Source organism: Thunnus thynnus, chromosome 12 (assembly GCF_963924715.1).
Source record: "Thunnus thynnus chromosome 12, fThuThy2.1, whole genome shotgun sequence".
NCBI lineage: Eukaryota > Metazoa > Chordata > Actinopteri > Scombriformes > Scombridae > Thunnus > Thunnus thynnus.
In genome coordinates this window covers 6,947,200-6,971,207 of record NC_089528.1, presented here as the reverse complement: position 1 = coordinate 6,971,207, position 24,008 = coordinate 6,947,200, and the positions used below count along the sequence as shown (strand labels likewise).

The 24,008-nt window shown below is 42.7% G+C and overlaps 1 protein-coding gene across 6 annotated transcripts in view; it reads right to left on the bottom strand.

Annotated features, from left to right (window-relative positions):
- rnf220a (ring finger protein 220a) overlaps positions 1-24,008 on the bottom strand; it is a 258,798-nt gene that overhangs the window by 153,478 nt on the left and 81,312 nt on the right. For 3 of the 6 annotated variants that reach the window (XM_067605016.1, XM_067605015.1, XM_067605017.1), the window contains exons 1-2: positions 22,341-22,506; positions 7,564-8,725 (exon numbers count right to left, since the gene is read on the bottom strand). In XM_067605016.1, coding sequence (XP_067461117.1) covers positions 7,564-8,218 — 655 coding nt within the window. In that variant the 5' untranslated portion in view covers positions 8,219-8,725; positions 22,341-22,506. Of the gene's footprint in view, positions 1-7,563; positions 8,726-10,732; positions 10,798-22,340; positions 22,742-24,008 lie in introns of those variants that run through there. The other 3 variants (XM_067605012.1, XM_067605014.1, XM_067605013.1) reach the window with 3 other exon arrangements.

Below are 24,008 nucleotides of genomic sequence, written 5' to 3'. Positions count from 1 at the left end.
TAAAGTCAGACCATGGCTTAAGGGATTACTACCACTTTTCTCCTGGGCTTTAGTGAAGGAAGTCTTCCTCTTCACACCGCTGCCAGACACTGTGGAAACAGCAGATGGCACAGTGTAGCTACCTGTTTTGCCCTATAAATCGATAACTTTCTGTGCTGTAAAGTAATTCTGCCTCTTTCCTGAGAAATGTTAAACACAAAGTCAAGTGCAGAGGTAAGTGCAGGGCTGTGGTATGCTATGACTTTGTGTGAGCTAGTCGGTGTGTGTGTGTGTGTGTGTGTGTGTGTGTGTGTGTGTGTGCACATTAAAGGCTAAATGTGTGTTGTGGTGCCAGGTGTGCTGGGGTTGTATGAGGCTCAGTGGAGTTTTAACGCACGGTTTTTATTGGCCTAAGCTGACATCACCAAGGGAGCAAAGTGGAATTTCGAAAAAACCGGGACAGTACGGATCTGGATCTGTGTTTGTGTGTGTGTGTGTGAGCGAGAGAGAGTGACTGGAAGACTCTGTGTGTGTGTGTGTGTGTGTGTGTGTGTGTGTGTGTGTGTGTGTGTGTGTGTGTGTGTGTGTGTGTGTGTGTGTGTGTCGCAGGCAATAGCGTCATTTTCATATCAAACCTGTTTCGAGAATTCTCTGGAATGCAAATACATCCTGTCCTCGGAGCGTTCTACCTGAAAAGATGCTTCCAGTGTTTCTAGAAAAACAGCAGCGGGAACATGTGAAGTATTATGTCACAGTATAAGCAGCTGTGTTTGCTCATTTTAAGAAAATAAAATCTGCTTTAAGAATGAAAATAAGATGAAATGGCTTTTCAGGCTGGAGAATATTTTTTGCCGGGCGCCACATAGGGAATCCTCTCATTTCATCCTCTCTCCTTCATTTGACTTGCACCAGCTCCAGTGGCTCATTTGTGTAACCTACTCCTCCACACACACACACACACACACACACACACACACACACACACACACACACACACACACACACACAGTGATCTGTGTCCAAATGGAGTGGCTGGGCCGACAAAAGGCTCGACAGGAAGCGACTAATCCTTGATCTGCGCAGCGTCGCAACAATGACCGCAAGACTCACACCAAGCTGCGCACACACACACATACACACACACACACTCGCAACCACATACACTCACATACACACACACACACACACAATTGATGCTTGCTTCCAGTTGCCACCCAGAGAGAGAGAGAGAGAGAGAGAGAGAGAGAAAGGGAGTGGGAAGGAATGGCTTGAAAGAGAGATGGGAGGAAAATATTTCCATTTTCCAATGACTATTTCATAAAAAAAACATTTAAAGGCTTCTAATAATAACATATAAAACTACTATCCCAGCCTGTACTTGCACAGTAACAATAACACCAACAGCTATCATTATGTGCACTATATGGGTGGATCAGATATATATGAAGGCTGGTATTGACAGGAAAACATGCACACACTCCTCACCCTGTGGGAGGGGGGGGGGGGGGGGGGGGGGGGGGCTGCCAGAAGGGTAGAAGGGCACTCACTTGGGGGTAAACAAAGCCACCACAAGTAGGACAGTCCCCGATGAGTGTGTGTGTGTGTGTGTGAGCGTGTGTGTGTGTGGCACATAGTGGAGACTGACAGTGAGGCAACATGAGAGGGACAAGCCTTTTAACATCTGGCTAAGCACTGACAGGAAGACACACACTCTCTCTCTCTCTCACACACACACGGGCGGGCAGGCAGGCGAGTCCCAGTCCTAATTATTAGAACACTCTTACTTAACTTAACCCTGCCACTAGACCGTGACAGGCAGAGATGGAGGGGAGGGGGGAGGGGGGGGAGCGGGGGGGGGGGGGAGTAGAGGTGGAGGAGGGCAGATTTTTTTTTTGTGAGGACAAGGAGAAGGATGAGCCTTTCTGTCTCCTTGACTGATTTTTTAACTCCTCACATGCCACAGCAAGGAGAGACAGAAATAAAAAAGTATTTTTATTTGAGAGGAATTAACAGTGAAAGATTTGTGATTGACAGGTGGTCTGTGTGGGAAGCATCTCTCTGAAATCCCACAGTCATGCCTTTAGAAGGTGAAGACGTAGACAAAATCTCTTTCTCATCCATCAACATCAGAGTCTCTATCATCCCTCTCGTCTTTGTGAGAACTCTATTTTTCAGTTCTCGGTTTATTTTTTCTGCTGTAGACTGTTTTTAGCCATCCAGACTTTGTGCTACTTGGCCACAGAAAGAAACAACTCATGACATTTGCTCTGTGGACCAGTAAAAAAAAAAAAAAAAAAAAAAAAAAAGATAAACAAAGAAAGGAGGCAACTCTAAAAAAAGAACAGAAGAAAGGCGAAGAGGAGGCCTCTCGCTGTGTTAACAGCTGCGTGATGCACTCTGTTAAACCTTAGAACTGTTACATGTTGATGGGAACACAAGATTTAAGCTAGTTTTAAGCTGTTTTCCCTACAATAGGAAGCATTTTCTTGGCGAGTTTCAGTTCTTTGGTTTTTGATGGATTTCTTTTTACAAGATGTCTTAAGTTATGGTCAACAGAATCACACTCTGTCAATGCATTTATGTTATTTGGCTAAAAGTAAGGTCAATAAGAGTAAATACTACACAAATTCAGCAATATCTACCTGTCTATGGCGTGCTGTCTTAAGAATTCCTCTGCTTTTATTTCGGTCAGGCAGATGGGATCTGCGTTTCAGCTCAACATCTCTTCTCCGCCTCACCATCCTCCCTCCTTCCCTCTCTCCTTCCTTCCCACAACCATTTTTTCCCCTTATTGCTTTTATCTTCTCTTTTATCTCCTCCCTCCCTCCCCCCTCCCTCCCTCCCCTCCCTCCCTTCCTCATACTTCCCTTCCCCTGGCTTCTCTCACTCTGTGCTAAAAGACTTTGTGTTTTCTTTCTTTCCCTGCCAGGCATTTCTGTTTCTGACAAACGTACGACCGTTTCAGTTGTCTTTCTCATCCTCGCCTTTTTCGGTCCGAATCGTTCGTTTTTACCCGTTTTCAGAGCCGTTCCTTCGTTTTTCCCCCTCTAACGTTGTAAATGTCTGTGAACAACATTTACACAGAAAACAAAAAAAAAAAAAAAGAGAGGAAGATGAGGAAGCTGGGTTAGGCATTCAGGGTCAGGTTCAGTGTAAATCTCTCAGCCTTGTAAATGTGGAGAGTGGAGAGAATGTAAACAAACAGACTACAGCTGTCACACACATACACACACATACTCAGAGGGAGGGAGGGACGGAAAAAACTTAAAAAACGAGGGAGAGATGTAAGAGAGAAAGAAATACGTAAGAGGCAGAGGAAAACAAAGATGATGAATGATGGAACGTGCTGCGTACCGCGACGCACACACACACACACACACACAAACCTTCGCATCGACACGTCTCGCAAAAACATCAAATCCCCTCCACAAACAAACAAGTGCTTGCCTGCGTCGCCTCCGCCAGGGCGGATTGTTTCATTTGTCAACATTCCCCATTAATTCCAATCACACATCCCATAATTCCATTCTCTCTCGTACAGTACGCACAATAAAACCCTCTACTGCCTTGAATCCCTTCATCCTCGTGCTAAAACCTTACAATGTGAATACAGTAAATGCTAATAGCTTTTACAATAATATGACATGCATAGTCCCTCTTAAGGCATGATGGGGCCTTTATGCGCAGGTTTAGCGGCTGACAGGTTAGCGGGTTTAGTTAACAGCCGACGTGCCTGCTGGTGCGGTGGGGGGATTTGGGAAGGCTTAGCATAGAGTAGGCCACTGTTGCTTGGAGTGGCATACGGCGAGGCTGACAGAATTGCATGCAGGGAAGTTAAGGCTGTATGGTTTTTCAAGTTGCTCTAATGTCTTTTTTTTTTTTTTTTTTTTACTATATAGTTAAGAAGAAAGGATCGGCCTCACACCTGGGATTAACTTGCATGACAGGTGATTGGATCGTAATCGGATAGAGACAAAACACAGGTGTAAATGGATAAACACCGGCCAGATGTGATGTAAATCCGCATCACGTTGTAGATCTGGTCACCTAAAATCCATCTGCAGTGGAGTTAGCATTGTAGTTCACTATTCTGGATAAAATGGAGTCACAGGACAGGTGTTTATGTATCAGTAAGGTCAAGAGATTTGTCATCTGATCACATCTGAAGGCGAAAGTGTTTAAAGCTGTTCTGAACCGCTTCAAAGACCAGCTTCCACCCACTTTTAGAATGTATCGTTAATGGTCAAGAGTGTAAAATACAGGTGTAAATCTTTCCAAGAAGCACTGGAGTTCTACTTTGAAGTTCTGACCTATACTAAACCAGCTTTTAGAGGTTGTTCTATCTGGACTGTATGCGGGCCAGCAAGTTTTGTGCATACGGGGAGTTGAAGACTCACTGCACTGGTGATCTAGTCATTCAAAACAGCTCCACAAGTGATAGAAGAGTTGTTATGTATCTGCAATATGTGCATAGCAACTAATAAACACATGCGTAGCTCAGATAGTGACAGATTCATTCGTTAGAATGTTCAAGAACGGGGAACAAGAGAAACTACGTGTCATCTTTGAACACTAAATTAGAATCAGAGTCATGTGTAATTAATTAAGCAGAGAGATATCTGGAATTTAATGGCAGCTATAAATTGTGTTCATGCGCATAATATCAACACAGATAAGATACAGATTTAATGACACACTGGGATTAAAAGTTCATAAGCCAGACTTAGATCTACGATGTCATGGCTGCATAAACCTTTGTGAGTTAAGTGAATTTTAAGATACTGAGAGAAATCAAAACTTAATTGATCATTTATTTGCCGTCATATATCTTTTCAAAAACTTACTCCTGCTGATAATAATTCATATTTTAGAGCAGAACCTGTGATGACACTATATGATCCCAAGCCTTATCAGCCGCTTTTCACCGGAAGACTGCTGAGAAGCCGCTACTGTATGTGTGAAGCAGCACCAAGGCTGCTAGTTGGCTAATGTGTGTGTGAAGCAGCGAGAGCGCTGTCCTCATGGGATTGTACCAAAGTGTTGTTTGTTCTTCACGCCTCCACTGGATAGTCCGAACCAGTGAAGGAGAACCCATAATTCTTTGCTGTAAGCAGTGCCTCTGCACATCCAATTGCATTAGAAGCCTATGGTAAAGGTGGAGGCTACTTGTGCCAAGATTTAACCTGATTAGACAGAGATCCAGCCGTTCCAAAAGACAGCACAGAAGCCCTCCTGTTCTATCTATCTCTGGCTTCAGTCTTAGCGCTTACAATTCTTTGTAGCGACAATGTGGCAAATATGGTAGTGAGTACATACAATACAGTATGCTCGATAGCTACACTGTTCTCCTGAGCGAGGCATTTTTGCTCAAGCCTCCAGTAGTTCTTGCTCTAAAGGGGCGACATACAGAAAATGTTTTAAAGGCATGTTCAACAGACAGACTTTCAAGTTTAATTAGCAGTCTACTGAGACCACAATGAGATGCAATACTGTAACAGAGTTGGCTTCCTCTTCTTCTTTGTTCTTGTCTCTCTCCTTCTCTCAGTTTATGTGCCCTTTGATATCTTTCTCTTCCTTCTTATTCCTCCCTCCCAGCCAGCCAGCCAGCCAGCCACCGGGTGTCATTTTCCCAATTTCCTTCTCTCCATTCCTTTCTTCATCCCTCTCTCTTTCTCACCCTCTCTGTCACTGCGGTGGTCTTTTTATCGGATCAGTCTCAGGTCGTCGCCTCTGTCTCTCATGTGTTCCATCAAGGATGCTCAAACACACACACACACAACCACACACACACACACACAAAAGCTCAAAGATAGAAAAAATATGGAAAGAAGGAGGATACAAATAAAGACAAAAATGAAGAGATGTAATGAGTGAATAACTAAAAAAGGAAATAGAAAAAGATTTATTTTTCCTTAAATTATACACTATAAACGTGTCTCTAAGTCTTTCTGTCTCTCTCCTAATTTGTCACCGAGGTCCGATGCAGCTTGTTGACATGTGTAGTAGATGTCGCAGCTCATGCTTAGAGCCGTTTGTGTGCCTGGAAGAGTGTTTGTGCATGCTTGTGTGTTTGTGCTTGGAGATCTTACAACACCCCTCTCCCACCTCCTATTTATTACACACACACACACACACACACACACACACACACACACATACACAAACACACACACACACACAAACATGGCCTGCCAAGGTTTTGGGTATGTGGGTAAATCTTTTGGCAACGGGGCTGCCAGCGTGGAGCTATGATGAATGCTGATGGCAAAGAGCATGGCCAGTCTCTGAACCAGTCACTCACACACAAACACACACACACACACACATACACACACTAATCAGATTCCCAGTGCGTGAGGGCCAAATGGCATCCTTCCACTGGTGAATGCTAATGTGACCAGTGGAGCTCGTGAGCTTGTGAAACAAGGATTGGGAGAGCCAGGAGAGATGATGACAAGAGAACGTAGATGGGATTGTTTATTGGCGTGTGTGATGCTAGTGTGTAAAAATTTGCATTCTTTTACAAATTGCGGCAAGTTGTAATTTGTTTTTAATTTGATTAGATTTGGCTGTGTGTATGTTTATGTGTCTTATTTGCAGGTTTAATTATTACAATTGCGATTAGAATAAGTGCAGTTCTTTAAGTTGTAATAACATATTTTTGGAATTTCAAATGACTTCTGAAAGATATTCACACAATATTGCAGCACAAAACCTAGACTGAATTGTCCCTGATCAGTAAAAAACATGTATCTCCAAATTTGAAGATTTTGAATTTATCAGATAAATTCAATGATTATGTTCTGCCACTTCCTAAAGAACATGCACTATTAAAGAGGTATTGGATTGTCAGAAAAATGCATTGGCATAAAGCTAAAAACAACTTTTTATTAGCTAATGAAAGCAGGAAATACATGGTTTTCATAGGACAGCAATTAAATTGGGGGGTTAAGGGTTGCATGTAATTTGTAATGCAAATCATACATCTGAAAAGAACTGAAAGAAAATAAATTATGGGATATTGCAATAGATGTTGTGTATTTCTTCTATTTTACGACACTAAGGCAATAAACAAGATAAAATTTAAAAGAGCGTGTTGAAGCCCTATTTGTGAATGCAAACATGGCGACTTGTTGTTTGAACATTGCGTAAATGTAATTGATGTGAGCATGAAAAGTGTCAAAGTGCCTTAGAAAGGTGTTGCTTGGACCACCAAAAACTGCCGGAACAGCTTCAATGCACCTTGACTACAAGTTTCATGATTTCAACTGGAGGAATGGACACCAATCCTCAAGATATTCCCTCCTTCTGTCTTTTGATGACTGCTCCATAATCACCCATGAGGTGTTCAAGTGGGTTGAGATCTGGTGACTGTAAAGCCCATAGCATACAACTGACATCAAGATATTAATCAAACCATTCAGTGAACCCTCATTCCCTGTATGGAAGCATCTACATTTGTTGTGTTTTCCTCTCAATTATTCATGTTTTGCTTTTAATTTCAATCTATACAGTATGTGCAGTTCAATGTGGTTCTACTGTCTTTGAGGTCAATAAAAAATATTAATGTGAAATTCTACTTACATCGCTCGATGCGGTCCTCAGGGCTGGAGGAGGTCTCTCGATCAGACAGGAGGCCAGACACGGCAAAGATCTTTTTCCCACTGTCCTCCACTGCCTTCAAGGCGCTGCTGGGCGAGCCTCCAGGGGGGATCTGGCCACCACCAAAGTCATATTCTTTCCCCTCAGCATCAGAGTACCGCAGGTGGGGTGAAGCCTCTGCATCCAGGCAGCCCTTGAGGCGCTTGGCTGGAGTGAAAGCAGACTGATACCCACCTGGTGCCCCATCCCGATCTTCCGGAGGGGAAGCAAAAGGCCTGAAGGCGCCAACCCCGCTGTGATTCAGCATGCTGATTGGCGAGCAGTCTAGGTTAGGTGGGGCAAACTGATGATGGAGGTGGAGGAGGGACGGAGGAAAGTCCCTGTTCGGGAATCCTGGTGGGACAGCACCTTGGCGATGGTACATTGATGCAAAAGTGTACGAACCGTTGTTAAACGGCAAATGGACGTCTTTTTCAACGGAAACTGGGACGCCAAATGGGCGCGGTTGCTGGCAGGGAATGGAAGCATCGCGAGAAGCTTCAGCAGTGGAGGCCAGGACCATGAGTGCTGGTGAGGCCAGGGGATTGGGCAAGTAGGAGGAGCTCTCCATCTTGAAGGCTGCCCTGTGGAGGTCCATGTCTGGACGGAAGGTTGTGAGGATGATTCCTCCTCAGTTAGATTGGAGACAATGTCCAAGACCCTTGGAAAGGGTCTGACGGAGTGAGGGAATTTGGGTTGGAGTAGGCTAGGGAAGGAACTTTGAAAAGAGTCCTGAGTAGGGCAGGGCAATTTACTTGGAAAAGTGTGTGAGCTAAAGTTGGTTTAGATTAGCTTGAATTCAGTTCATTTCTCTTTCATCTGTCTCCAGCCAAATTCACTTTAGCTGAGTTCAGTCCAGCTCATTCCGTGCCAGGTAAGTGCCGTTGGGTCTGTTCAGTCCGTCAGACTTTACAGTTTGGACCAGTTCAGTCCTGATGATAAATACAATAAATGTTCAAAGTTAAGTTGTTCTCTCTGGGTAAAAACCGTAAAAGCCTCCCTCTTGGAGAGTTTGTTGGAAGTTTTGTGGAAGCCGAAGGGTCCTGGGAGGGTGGACATCCGTAGGTCCTCAAAGCTGGTTCCTCAACTTCATGTGGTTTCCAAACTGTGGGCATACAAAACATAAGCATTAGATTTCAATTTGGTTTCAGAGTGCTGCAGTTTTGTTTTGGATTTTCAGGTAGTTCCATATCACCAATGTCTTACAAAAAGTAAGAAAAACAACAAAAACCTTGCAACCAAATGTGTTCTTGCACTCAACAGGTTTTTGTGATGCAAGTGGCAAGGACTGACCTGACTGAACTCTACCCTTAAACCTGTTTAGACTTGACATGTGACGGGTAAAGATAATTACGCATCTCTTATTTAGATGATTTGCGGTCAGATGAGACGTGAACTAATGACAGAACTTTATTTCACAGATCCCTTGTGGCCTCTGCAGTTTTGGACAGCCCTGAAAAGATCCTATTTGTGCCAACAGAAGAGCTTAAAATCAGCCTTTCTGGTGTCCCTTTCCTGTGTCATTTTCTTAATGTCCTTAATATAAATTCAAATCCTTTTACACACTCTATCATGTTTATCTTAGACCTCCTCATCTATTTCTTAATGATAGGTACTTTAAAAGACAAGAGGCATGCTGCTTTTTCAACAGACAAAGATCAATGTCTTGCCCTCAATCTGATGGGGGAAAGGAGGGGAGCTGAGTGGAAAATTTTTAATAAAGGAGCCGCTGGAAGCCAAGGCTTGAAGTCAAAGCCTTTGGGGACAGTGTTCTTAAGAAGACACTGTTGTTGAAGCCACAAATTCAGAACCTCTTGGGAAAAAGTGTCCTCAAGTTGACACTGTTGATCAAATCCTGTAAATCCATGCCCTTTGACAAAAAGCCAAGAATTATTTCAACCCCCAAACTTCTCTCATGTTCACCTCCCCCCCTTTTCCTCCTGCTCTGTAAAAAAAAAAAAAAAAAAAAAAAACTTCTCCAAACTGTTTCCACATCACATCTTTCCATTCCGATCTCTGCAGCCCTCCACGTCTCATCTCTTTCCAAATGTCCCGTCCTTGTCCTCCGTCCTCCTAATCTGTCCCCCTCTTCCCTCCATCCTCATCTCCTCCTCTCATCTCTCTAGCACTATCTCTCTTCCCTCCCTCCCTCATCTCAGATCTTGGTCTAAGCCGCTTATTCCTACCATCTCCTAGGATCTTATTGGACCAGAACCACTTGTCTTGAGATAAGGACACACACACACACGCACACACATCTCCCACTCATACACACACACACATACACATCTGATAAGAGGCTATGTGGCTCAATGTTCAGCTCGACACCCGACTCGGTGGGGCGAACACACTCCACATTCTTGCAGGCTATGCTACCCTCTTCCCTATCTCTCTATCTAACCACTTTTAATTCCCCAATTTTTACTATCTGTCCTCCCTTTATTTTTACATCTCTCCTGTCAATCTCTTCTCCTCTCATCCCTACATCTCTCCCTCCCATCCGTACTCTCCCGCTCTCTTCTCCCTCGGGTGATTCAGATGGGTGATATCATATCAGACCTCTCCATCTGCCATCCACGAGCCAAAGGAAATCTGACTGAGTGAATAAATTAGCCGTACTTGACCTCACGACCCCCCCCGGCATCCGTGGCAACAGACTAGAATCTTTCCTCCCGGGGATTAGATCAGAGCGTGCGATTGGTCGGTCTGAGGAACGCGGCAGAGGCAGCCGATGAAACGACAAAATAAGATTTCAGAGATTTTTATCCCTAAAGGGCAATTTGAAGGTGGCTGGCTTGTTAAGCGTCAAATACATTAAGATTTAAAGTAGGTAAAGATGTGCTTGTCGTACATAAGTGACTGTGGGATTTTGTGCATCATGGATAAGAACATCAGATCAGCGAAATGCAAACAGGTTATCATGAGCAATTTTACCTTTATTAAATCAGATTAAATTTCCATCCAATTTTGCATTATCAAAAAGTGATACTCTAGTTTTTTTATCATAAAGGTCACCGCTGACATCAAAATTCATCAGCGATGCAACTCGAAAAGGTCAAACATGAAGTCGTATGCACATATGTGCATAAACACCCAACAAATACAAACTCACACAGTATCAAGTAGCAGCCCAGGCCGCTCTAGACGAGCTTCAAAGCTGCGTTGACTACCAGCCAACATCAAAGGAGAAACTCCCTGGGAAATGAAAGGAGAAAATCTTTTATAGCTATCAGCTGTCCACAACACTCATTCAAATCAATTTCCAAACCTGATCTCGGCTTTGGCATGCTCCCCCACCTCCCACACAAAGACACACACACACACACACACACACACACCAACAAACTGCCAAGAGAAAGGAGAGAGGAGAGGGCCCACAGACAGAGAGAGAGAGATCGGGAGATGTGAGATGTTTTACATTACCGCAAATGTACAGTAGGGCCAGTGTGGAGTGTAGAGAATGTCTTACGCTAACACGCCTCTGGTCTGGACAGATGCCACAGAGTCACATTACACGCCTCTCCTCTTCTCTTCCTCCTCCTCCTCCTCTTCTTCTCACCCTCTCTTCCCTACCTACCGCAATCCATCCCGGAAATAGCACCTTGAAAATGTAGCCATAACAGAACTCCTTTCTTTCTCACTCTCTCTCTCTCTCCTCCTTTTCTCCGTCCATCAGTTTACTCCCGCTCCTTCTCCCCCTCTCTCTCTCTCTCTCTGTCTGTCTTTCTCACTTTCTCGCCTGGCGCTGTATATCACATCACGCTTTCTCCTGTATAACCTCTAAAGTAGGAGTGTGTCTGAGGTGTTGATAGGGAGGTAATACACTGATAAGTACCGGGATATTTCAATTTTATTATCATTACCCAGCAGGCCGAGGGGCAGCGAGCTAAGGGCCGCCAACGTGAAGCAGCCAATCCAATAAGAGGACACTGGATATTCCCTTACAGGCCGCAACAGGAGAAAAGGAGGAGGAGGAGAGGAGAGTGAAGAGGAGAGAATTGTGTTAATTTTGGATTTGCTTTTGTATCTATGACTTCAAGATATTAGTCTTATAAATTGTAACTATGCACACAATATCAAACTGATAGAAGTGTCATAAAGCTGCTAAAAATCAGTGTTTTTTTTTTTTTTTAACTTATCTCTAAAACAACAATCATAATTCCTGATGACACACACCTATGCATATCATCAATATACACGCGCAATTACATCCAACCAACACGCACACATAACGTCAGTCAGTGCCACTTACAATCCTATTTGCCACCGAGGGATACCACCCACACATTGTCTGACACCGGGTATATGCATTTTATAATAGAAAATGTCACAGGGGAACGTTTACCATGCTGGTATAATTTGATTACAGTGTGCAAGAATGATACAGCTGTCGGCACGATATTAAATACAAACAGCAAGGAGGGCTTTTCATGTCAAATCTGCACTTTAAGTGACAATGTTTTAGCAGTCAGGGAAATTGCGGTGTCAACAACAATGTGCTTTAACATCATTCTGAGGAGAAATTTCACTCAAGAAATATGAGCTACTGAGCGGGGGGATGCAGGAGGAGTCATGGATACTATGTGAAATAATTGCTAAGTGTGGTCATAAACATTATTGTTGTTCTTTACAATAATCAGAGAATGTTATTTGCTTCTTGTATGGCTAAGAAAGAAAATGTCAAGGGTTGGAGACACTTGAATGGTAGCATTATGGATAAAAAATATCAGTTCACACCACCAATAATAAGACTGATGATGGTTTCCAAAATAAAATGCTCATGTAAACTGGAATTAAATGTTTAATCATCTGTACGGTCTTAGTTCTCAATAATATTCCAGATGGAAAACCATTTAAAAGTAATCCTGACGGACCTCTGTTGTGTAATGTTTCAGAGGAAAGAAACATAAGCAGCTCTGATTGTCAGGATCAGGAAAATGAAAAGGAAAATGGGATCCAAACAGCTACACTGTTGACAAAGAGCTCCTGACTTATTGAAGCTTTTCTTTTTGTTGACTGGTTGGAATATTTTTTTTTTTTTTTGCATGGCTGCTTTAAGTGTGTAACCAACATTTTTGCTATAAATTTTTGTTATAAAAATGTCTTGTCAACTGTGACTGGTGTTTGCTTGTGTGTGTGTGTGTGGGTGTGTGTAAGTGTGTGTGTGTGTGTGTTCTACTGCTGACACTGTCGGAAAGCAAAGCAGCTGAAGTTTTTTTTTTTTTTTCTTCTTCTAATGGAGACAGAGAGAAAAGCAGTCAAAACCGCAAACCTGTATGAATGTGAGTATACGAGGGTGTGCACACACTTCCCGGTCCGTGGGTATATTTAGAGATTGTTGACAAGCGTGAAAGTGCCACTCTTACATTTTATTACAAGACAGGCCGAGCTGTGTCACTCAACTCATCTTTCTGGTGAACACACTCACACACACACACTCACACATATACCAGATTATGTAAAGAAAAATCAGAGTTTCAAGCACTTTATTATAGCTTGATGCAACATATAACTAAACTGACCCGTTCCAAATGATCTCAATACATGCTCCTGTAATTGAATATGGTATTTAATAAAAAAGAAATCTGGAGTAGTGTGTGGTAAGAGGAAAAAAAACAAAACTCTCCTGAGAACAAAATGTTCATGTCCAAAAGCACTGAAAACACCAGTTAAAATTTACAGCCTCTAATGTCTACCCTCAGCCTCTGCTGTGCACATACTCTCACTGTTCTTCACCCTACCCTGAAAACCTTGGCACATCTTCTTTGAGGGGTAATTACAGCACTGTACATTTTAACCATCATAAAAAATCAACCAAATAAAAATTTTATAGGCAACTATCAACCCCTTTGCACTATTAACAGAGGTAGTTATACTAATACAGGTGTCATATCTGGAAGGGGGGGTTGATATCATAAAAAAAAAAAAAAAAAAAATCAGTGAAAAAAAAAAAACAGCAGCCGTTTTCACAGATGTAACACCTCCAGTCATAGCGGAGCAACATGTCGTTACCGTCCGATGAAAACGACGCGTCTCTGAAATGTCATGACAGGAGAGAAAGAGTTGTTGAAGCTTTGTGGTTGCATTTTTTTGATAATTCAGTGAGTATTAAGAGCTTGTGTGGAAGCATTGTTTGAAGCTATAAAAGAGCATTTCCTCCTTCATTTTATCTAAAACCGTTACTTTTCTATCATGATTAAAATGCACGTGCATACCAATGCAGCTCAGCAGCATGACATAATAGAACAAGACCCTGCTGAAAACTATGCTGACAGAATCTACAGACTTCTTTAAGATGATAAAAATACAACAATATATAGAAATAAAAAAGGCAAGCTTTGTTGTCTGGGATTGCTTTAGTCTTTGATATTGGAAAAAGTACATTTTTCAAAAGACTGCAGAGTAAACCAGACAATTCTGAAGTCTCAATTTCACCAGCTGACAAGAGCCTAAGAAAACACAGCTATTTAAAACCCTGCTGTCAGATATTAAATATTTGCCATCAGGACACACGCATCGAGGGAAACAGAGAAAGTAAACTGTCTGTCTGTACAGTGTGTGTGTGTATGTGTCTGCTTTTTAGCATTAAACAGCATGAGCTGACCTGTAGACAGGTCCACTCTGTATTCCAGACAGACTGCAGTGTTTGTGCTTGTGCCTGAGTAGGTGTGTGTGTGTGTGTGTGTGTGTGTCAGTGTGTGTGTGTGTTTGCTGATGTCCGAAGCAACAGTCAATACTATTGAAATCTACTCATTCATGTCTGGCCATGAGGCAAAGCTCAAATGTCCTTGTGAATAAGAATCACACCCATTTATCTCTCCCCTTCTCTCTTTCTCTCTTATATTATTCGTCCTTGTCTTTCCTTCAGCTGTAAAACCCTAATTTTGTTTCCAAATGTCTTTCAAATATCCCAATCTCATGTGTCTCTCTTTTTCTTCTTCCTCCTTTCGTCCTCTCCGATATGAAATCTGTAACCAGGTTATTCACTTCAGTCAACAGCTGCCACAGTGAACGGGAGATATATGCATCAGCGGTGAAAAAAAAAATATTACAGTAAGATTTAATAACAGACACACACACACACAACATCCTGAGTTGGATAATGACACTTGGGCAATATTCAGCTCCCAAAATCAATACGGATTGGACAAGCTGTGCAAAGTGAACATGCCAGCTTTGTGCAGCAGCTCACTGACAACAAGCATATTTTGAGGAATGTGTTACTTAACAAGGAGTACTTTGACTAATTTGTGTTTTTCCAAATGTCTGAATGCAGAAAAAAAAAAAAGAAGAAGAAGAAGGAAGATGTATTTTTATCATCTTTCTGTCCCGGAATCTCTCTCTCTCCTTCTCTCTCTCCTTCTCTGTAACCTCAATGTGACATTCATGCAATACTCCTGCAAAAAAGAAAGAGGATTTACTCCTCAAATAAGCCTTTGTGATTTCTGAGACAGAGTCATGGCCGGCAGACAAAAATCATTTTGGAAGCCTGCCCTGACCTGTGGCAGGGATTTCTATTCATGGCAGCACCAGCAAGGCCCAGTTCAGCGGGGCCAGCTAATTCCTGGTACAGCAGCAAAGGCTAAATGGGAAAAGCACACCATTCCATTGCTCATAGATTACCATCCCCAATGCGTATTTTGGGATCACTGGTAAACCAAATCTTAGCAATTTTTTTTTTTCTCTCTTTTGTTTCCCTGAAATGATGTTAAATAAACTTTCCTTTACATATTTGGCTGCTGTAAGGTGCAGCTTATGTCTTGGACAGGCGGTGCACAGGATTGTACTAAATTAATCTAAAAAAATAACAATTAATAATCATTTTATGCATGAAATCTTTTTTTTTTTTTTAAATGTCTTCCTTGCTATATGTTACAACTGATATAGAGGCTCTACATAATATTCTCTTTCCTCATAGTTGTCCTTTTCTAGACCCATAAACAAGGCATACACTCACAAAAACCCTAACATCCTGACAGACGAACCTAAAGTCTCTCTGCTGACCGACAGAGCTCACTATCTGCCGTACAGGAGTGTGACTGAGTGAGTGTGTGTGGCACCAGCCGCCCTCCTATGACTCTTTATTGCTGTGCTGTGCCGGCGTGTACAACAGCAGCCACTAATCTAGCTGGCTGGCAGGCAGACAGGCGGCTGGCTGGCTGGCCGGTTTGTACTACAGGCTGCATGCAAGTGCAAGCCAATTAGCCTAGTTCAAGTTTAACGAGGAAAAACTGTTGCCACGCATGTACGCGGTTTCACTCGCAGATTTCACTCTAATAATAATCTATTTTAGAGTTAGTAATGACGAGAAGAACAGAGGGGAATTTCATTGATGCCTGCAGGGAAATGCTCTGCTCTCCTCTACATGGAGGTCAAAGGTCAGAGTCGGATACAGAGCGGTAGTGGAGCTGGTAGGGATGGAGGAGGATGCTTTCTGACACGGAGGCTTCAACCAGCGACCGAATCTTTACGATAACTTATCCCAAGGCCGCCGAGCATGCAGTGTGAATATCAAACTGCTTGTGTGTGAACATGAGGATGTGTGACGCTGTGTGTTCCTGCAGGTGTGTGTGTGTGTGTGTGTGTGTGTGTGTGTGTGTGTGTGTGTGTGTGTGTGTGTGTGTGTTTATGCATCAGATCAGGCTCCCTGTATCAGTCTCGTCTCCTGCCTGGATGCCCGGCTGGCTGCACAGAGAAAAATGATAAGTAGGCTACACAAATACTGCCTGTCTGCAATCGATGGACGCAAATGCACCAACTGTGTCTTCTGGGGAGGTGTGTGTGTGTGTGTGTGTGTGTGTGTGTGTGTGTGTGTGTGTGTGTGTGTGAGGAGGGCGGGGGTGAATATTAGCTTATTTTCCAAGCAGGGAGCTTGTGATCCGGCTCACAGTGTAATTGACGAATGGGGGGGAAACCTGAGAGAGATATGATGTGGCGTTGGAAGGGGGGGCAAAGGTGGGGGTGGAGGGATAGACACAGAGAGAAAGAGACACGGAGCAATATGGAGAGTCGAAAGTATCTGACATCCAACACAACTCCTCTCCCCCCCATTAGGCTAATTCTTTGACTTTCTCTTGTTGCCGATAGCGTCTCCAAGTGATATTTCCCCCTATAACGGCATTACCAGTGCCTGCCTTCTCCAATGCAATCAAACCATTAAACACAGTGCAGTCTCCCCTCCATGGAGTGATTTCCTTCCAATAGAAAATGACTGGACATGAGCTACTCCTCTTTCCTGTCATCAATAAAGGGAATAATTGGGTCTGCATGCATATTTGCAGGATGAGGGCAGGTTTCCAGCACAATTCTCTTTGCTCAGTTTGTTAGAAATAATCATCTCAGCAAATAATAATCCAATGCATTTCCATATATTACAAACATTTTGTAAAATATGACAAGAGGATAGGATGCTTAATATGATTTATTACTGCTTCTCCAGCCAGTTCAGTGGATTAAAATCTCACTCCTTCACGTTTTAATGACTTATTAATCAAACAATAATACTCAAAAACACCTTCAACTGTCTATCTGCCTAAAAACATACCACAATAATGAGCAAAATGCACTGTAAATATTATACACCTGTATGAAAAATGTAAAATAAAAAGTTATGATCGGACTTCAAACGGACAAATCAATCAAAATCGCCTCAAAACACAATTTGTGTTGCGGACAGGCTGCAATTTCCACAGAGGAAAAAAAAAAAAAACATTTGGTTGGTTTGATAAGTGAGACAGCCCTACAATATCCATCCATTTAATGATTGCATCCGGCTCCTCGCACTTAATTATGGTGATTATAACGGCGATAACAAGACAACAATAACACAAAGTTTTAAGATGCAGAGCGCGCCGCGCAGGACGCGATTCCTCTCCGAGGGGCCCGCTCCCGTGTCTGCGTGTTCAAACACTTGTTATTTACCGGCGACGCGTTTATTTCAATTACCGTCTGCATGTCAAATTAGCTCTCGTATAGTGTTTATTAGCACAACAAAATAATAAAACACACACAGAGAAGAAGAAGGAGGAGGAGGAGGAGGAGGAGGAGATGGAGGAATGCGGGGAAAAAGGAGGAGAAAGGAGGGGTGAAGAAGTGGAGAAGGAGTTGGTTCTGCTTTTAATAAAGAATGAGGAATTAGTGCATATTGATAGGACTTAATAGACCGAGGGGGGTCATCAAACTAGTCGCGACTGAGCGATCCATAGTTAATTTACTATCAGTGTCATGTTATGGGAGAGAGAAGGGGGGGGGGGGGGGGGGGGGCGGTGGGGGACGGGGTGTTAATGCGCGCGTCATGACGCATTAATATTCCCAAATATGAGAAGTAGCGTTCTCAGGTAGGAAAACATTTATATAGATCCGAATAAAGAGGAATTTATAGGAATTTAGTTTTTTCAGACGGAGTGTAAAAAGGAAGCAGGTGGGGGAGAGGAGGTGGAGAGAGGTGGTGCAGATAAAAGTTACTGTACATCCGCTTCTTTTTTTTAAAAAAAAAAAAAAATCTTCATTACTCTCCTCTTTATTCCCATCTTTCCTCCTCGGTTATGTGGCGGCAAATAAAACAGGATGAGTAACATAAATCAATTATGTTGAAAAAAAAAAAACACCTTTGCCTGCTCATAAAAAACATCTTCACCTGATATATATACTTTTCAAGCTGCTTACCACGACTATATTCAGCCACTTAATGATTATCTACGTCGCGGTAAAAGTGGTAGTTAACTGGTTTCCTGATAATGAAGCAGGTGGGAGGGTTTTTTTTTATTTCGGACGTGGCGCTTCTTCGGATCCAAATTAAAATAAACTTCTCTCTCTGCGGCCATCGATCCAGAGGAGAGGTGTGAAATGGACATTAATTTTAGTTCACACTTCTCGCTGCGCAAAGGAGAGGGTGGGGGGGGCGAAGGAGATCAATGGCGAGCAATAACAGCTGACTGCTGAGAGGGGGGGTGGAGGTGGAGGGGGTGAGTCGGAGGGGGGGTGGGGGGGTAGAATCGAATACGCTGACAAATAAATCATCTTTTGCTACTTTTCCTCCAACCTCGACACTTTTTTTTCTCTCCTCCTCTCTGCACCCTCTGTATATTCCTTTGGGGACGAAGAAGAGAGAGGAAGATGCGAGGAAGCAACACAATAACAGGCCTGAATTCATTCATCTAAAATAAATACATGGACAGATTTTCTGAGACTTTTGATTTAAAAATAAACGCCATTGAATTCGGTTGAAAGAACAAATATACAGAATTTCTTATGATTACAATTCGTGTTGTGCTTTTCTCATCCAGGAATAATTTCTTTCATGTTTTTGGCTGAAAATGAGCATAATTTGTATCTGTGTAATCCCAAAAGCTCTGAGGCGCAGATGAATTAATACCCTGTATTAACGCATCGTTTGACATTAAAAAAAAGAAGTTATTTTAAAGTTAAAGCACCCAAAAAGTTACAATCAAAATACGACTTTTACAGAAAGACAGAAATAAAATAAGAGCGGGCCTTGATAGCGCTTTTAAACGTGGACGAGAAACGAGCGAGTTGAATTCGAATGAAAGAAGAAGAAGAAGAAGGAAGCGGCGGCCTGTAAATCACTCTGAGGTCTGACAACTGAAGCGGAAAATAATAAAATGATACAAACACGAACAGGGTGGTGCATCACTCACAATGACAGCGTTTTACAATGAAGAGGAAAAAGTCATGGAATCATGTGAAACAAATACAACTTTAATTTTTCTTAATTAAGAATGACGTATATAGAAATCAGGCCTATTTAAATTATAGTTGAAATATATAACTTCAGTAGAGAAAAATCTGATTAGAATATTTTTTTCTAATCGCACTGAACGCCTCATTAACATGCTTCTAATTAAATATGTAAGAATTAAACTGTAATTTCGAGTTATTTTATAGCCTAAAAACTTTCACTCTGCATTAAAACACTGATTGGAGAAATGTGTGAAATAAAGCTTTACCTTGCATTGTATTAATCAATATTATTAATTAAAAGAAAATAATTTACTGGCAGAAATATAGAAGAAGAAAGGGTTACGTGTCTTAATGTAGAAATAACACGTATCACGCTGAATACAGGATAAAACTACAAGTGTATTATTTTTCTTTTATCAATAATTGTATATCAGGTCAAATAATAAATATGCTACAAAACGAAAACTTTCCCCGCGCCGGAAACAAAGTCGATAATATCATTATATACCATCGATTACATTTGAAAAGAAAATATGTTTTTCAGTAACACCTCTCCTCCTTCCTTATTTCCCACCTTTAAAAGATAATTATTACTTGCTAATGTGTTTGGTTTGAAAATGAAAAGGCTCGGCTGGTCGTTAGAAGTCAGGGCTGGTTGATCTGACAATCAATAAAATCAATTTGAAGAGATTCATCACGGAAATCAGGCTGGGATCAGTGGGTGCGGAGCGAGTTCCTGTTTTTTATGGAACTATAATTCAATCTTCACCGTGCGGTGAGTTCAATGACCCGCCTCGGGCGCACCTTCTCCCCAAAAGTGCGTCTTTACGCGCTATTTATTGCTGGCGCTGAGAGGACTTTTCAACTTGGAAATTACTACTAATGGCTCTTCTGAATTTTTCTCACTAATTTTATTATTGCCTGTTCTGACTGTTGCCGTAATGCGCCATGATCCGGGCGCGTGCTCGTCTGCTCACTTGTTTGCTGTTTTAAATACGGTAAAGATAAGAAGAGGCGAGTACGACAGCAAAGAAATAACGGTGTGAGCGTAAAATGGTGAAACATTTCCTCGAATATCAGTTGTGAGTCCAGAAACTGAAACTGACAGAAGAAATGAAAATAAAATCAGTTACGTTCACGTTTTTTTACAAGTCTCCGCTGTCTGCGCCCGCCGCTCTGGGTAAGAACTTTCACTTATTCAATCTAAAAACTAAGTAAATTTTAAAAGAACATACTGAGAGCCCATATGGAATATGAGGACAGACAAGGAGAGAAAGTAAAAAAAAAAGCACACTAACTCTAACTATAACGACGTCGGAGCTGTTTGCCAAAAATGATTAAAAAAAATAAAAACAAATAAGAATGAAGTCCTGTTGAGAGCAATAATCCTTTCTTCCTGATGTGAGTCGCAGTATACAGAAAATGTATATTAAATGTGGATGTTGTATCTGGTAAAACTGATGCAGCAGCAGCGGGGGCTGGCGCTTGAGGGAAGCCGATTTTGGCTCACTGCGCTCGGCCATGAGGTTGGAAGGCCCCCGGGACTTCCTCTGGCTGGGCGCTGCTTATTTAGGGGGAGGATGTAAATTATAGTGGCTCCCTAGTTAACAGGTGTTTCCCAACTGTGTGTAGGCCTGTGTGTATGTGTGTGTGTGTGTGTTTGCTTGCATGGGTGTTCACGTGCACGCGCATGCTACACAGCCAGTCGCTTTTTCTTTTTGAATTCAAGCCGTCTGTTTCTCTTTGAGAGAAACTGAGAATAATTTGTAGCGCATTTGTGAGGATTTACATACACACAGGCGGTAGGATTTCCTGTAAAAACAACTTTCTCTGTTTTCCTCTTATTTGTATTTTTTTCTTTTACTTAATGCTTTGCTAATTTTGTTTTTATTGTGCTTTATTTTAATTGCTACAGTCATATTTACTTTAATAAAACAGAAGTTCAAAATTCGTTTATGAAGATTAATCCCATTATTACAGCATAGTTGTGGTCCAGGACTCCTTCATAAATTTCTCTCTGTGTTATGTGATTCATTAAAATCAGCCCCATCAGTGGTTTCTGGACCCCAACTTACGGGGCCAATATGCGGCAGTTTCAGCCACATGTCCTCATCATTATGAACGCTTTAATGCTTCAAAGCAACTGTAACTTTCACTGAAAATCAACGATAGACACATTCAGTGAGCAGTAACCCCTGCTGCCTTCATATGAAGAACTGAAACTCAAGTTAAACTAATAAATATATTCACAGGAGGCCTGCAGACTAACGGTCGTCATTGATGATGGGAGCGGGCTTTTAGAAGCTCTACAAAAATAAGAAAGATTTCATTTTATCTAGCTGAATGTAATTTTATTTTTATTTTATTTAACTAGAGGGTTTGATGATAATTTAATGATCTAACTCTGAAAAGATAACCCATCTTCTCAAAAGCAATTGCAAAATCAATATTTAGAGTTATAAAAAAGTTGAAATATTTGTTGGTGGTCGGCGGTGCAGTGGTGTTGTAATGTACTGGCTTAATGTATGGTGATTGATAGTAATGTATGCGTAATGTCAGTGAGACACGCACTCGTTCCGCTATACTGAACAATTTAAGTGTTTTCAAGAAGCCACTTTCTTGTTTGGGAACCTAACTTGAGCACGCACACACATACATGCGCACGCACAAACACACAGGCGCGCGCACACACACACACACACACACATATACACACATACAAACACCTGGAGAGATATAAACAGAGATAAACGCGCACGCACGCACGCGCACACGCGTAAAAGTCCTTGTCCAAACGGAGACAGACCGTGCCTTGACTTTCTCTTTTATTTCCACGCGTGGAAACGCCGCCGCGCGCAGCGACCAAAGCGCACAATCCCCGAGAAAGTTTACAGAAACGACTCACAATCCGCTTCCTATACAGAAAGAAACAGCGGAACGCGAAAAAGGCGTGGAAGCACAAACTGTAGCCTATACGCTTCAAACCCAACAACAACTACAAAAAGACAAGAGTTACTCACCTCGCCGTGGCAGAATCCGCTTCTTCTGCAGACGACTCCTCGGTTCCCGGCTTCCGTTTTTTTTTTTATCCTCACAACAAACCGAAAACTTTTCTGCGGAGTGGGAATATCAGTAGCAGTGGCCCTTCTGGCTCTTGCGCAGCAGCACCGGAGATAACGGGAGGCGCTTCGGGGGAAGCAAAAGTAGTTAACACCTCCCTGTTAGGTTACCAAAGCGCAGCCAGAGAGGAGGACAGAGAGAGCGAGGGAGAGAGAGAGAGGCAGACTTTCCACAGACACAGTGTAAAGTGGGTATCAATAGCGCAATCGCGCGTGCAGCCCCTCCGCTGAAACACCGAGAGGGACGATCAGTAAAGAGGAAAGAGGAGTGAAGCCGGTGAGGGAGCGCAGGATCGCAGAGACGGTGGCAGGCAGTGGTGGTGTGAGGGAGGGGGTGGGTGGGTGGGGGGGGTGGGGTGGGGGTCTCAGTGTTCAACAGCGACGTGTGTGAGGCTGGAGCTGGGCTGCGCGAGCCTGAGCGGAGAGTGTGGGGGTGGATGGGGAGGACGCGGGGAGGTGGGGGAGGTGGGGGAGGGAGGGAGGGAGGGAGGGAGGGGTGTCCAGGGTCCAGAGCGCTCCGAGGTGCAGTGCTGCCGCGCAGCGCTCGGGTCGCTCAATGACTCAAGGACAGACACACAGACACAGCACCTCTCTATCATTTTCCCGGTTAAAAACAATGATCTTCTACTCATTAATCATTACCTCTCTGTCATTTCAGAGCGACATTTCTTCTCCCAGTATGGTCATCCAATTTGCTGTACACTGGTCCCAAAGTGGGGGTTTTTTCTGCCTTAAAAAATCAGGATCAGTCAGTTTTCTCTCCCGTGAGAGATCAGAGAACCAGACAGAGCTGATGTCTTATATTTGAGTCATTGTCTTGCAGGATAATCAACATTTTCATGACAAGTCAACTTTATTGTCCTTTCTGTTTTTGCTTGGTGTTCAAGGAGATGGAGAGTAATTACAAGAATATAAACGAACTGGAGAATTTTTGGGTAATTCCACTTCAGTCTTAAGAGTGTGTTTGTCCGTGTGCATGTGTGGACACTGTTTCTCAACAAACCACCCCCCCTCCACACACCCACCCTTCTGCCTCTCCCCTCTGTCTGCTGTTTCGTTCCCCTGGGTGATTTCCACTGCGCTTTGTGCGCAAAGTGAATGAATTATCCCCCTCCTCTCTCTCTCTCTCTCTCTCTCTGTCGCCCGTTGGACAGACTGCTTGCCATAAAGCCAATGAAGTCCACCTCTCAACAGAAAGAGGTGGACTACGAGACACTCTTATAAAAGGCGCACTAGAGACTGAAGTTGGTGAGACAGAGGGAAGTTCACTAAACCCGCAGCTGTGTGGCGAAGACCCGTCATCGATCCACCAAAACTTCCAACCCATTAATAAATCAAATACGCACAATCACTTATTACTTATTAATATGCTATTTAAGCGTGTTAAATTCACCAAACCTTTAGCTGACATTGGTCAACAACCGGTTTTGTTAATTTTTATAGGAATGACCCGCCACTACTGATTGTTTCTCTTCATCCAAATTACATTTTTTACTCTTTTGGACCAAATAATAATAATTGTACCCTCCTTCCCATAACCAGTGACAAAGCACTGACAGCTCCATGTAT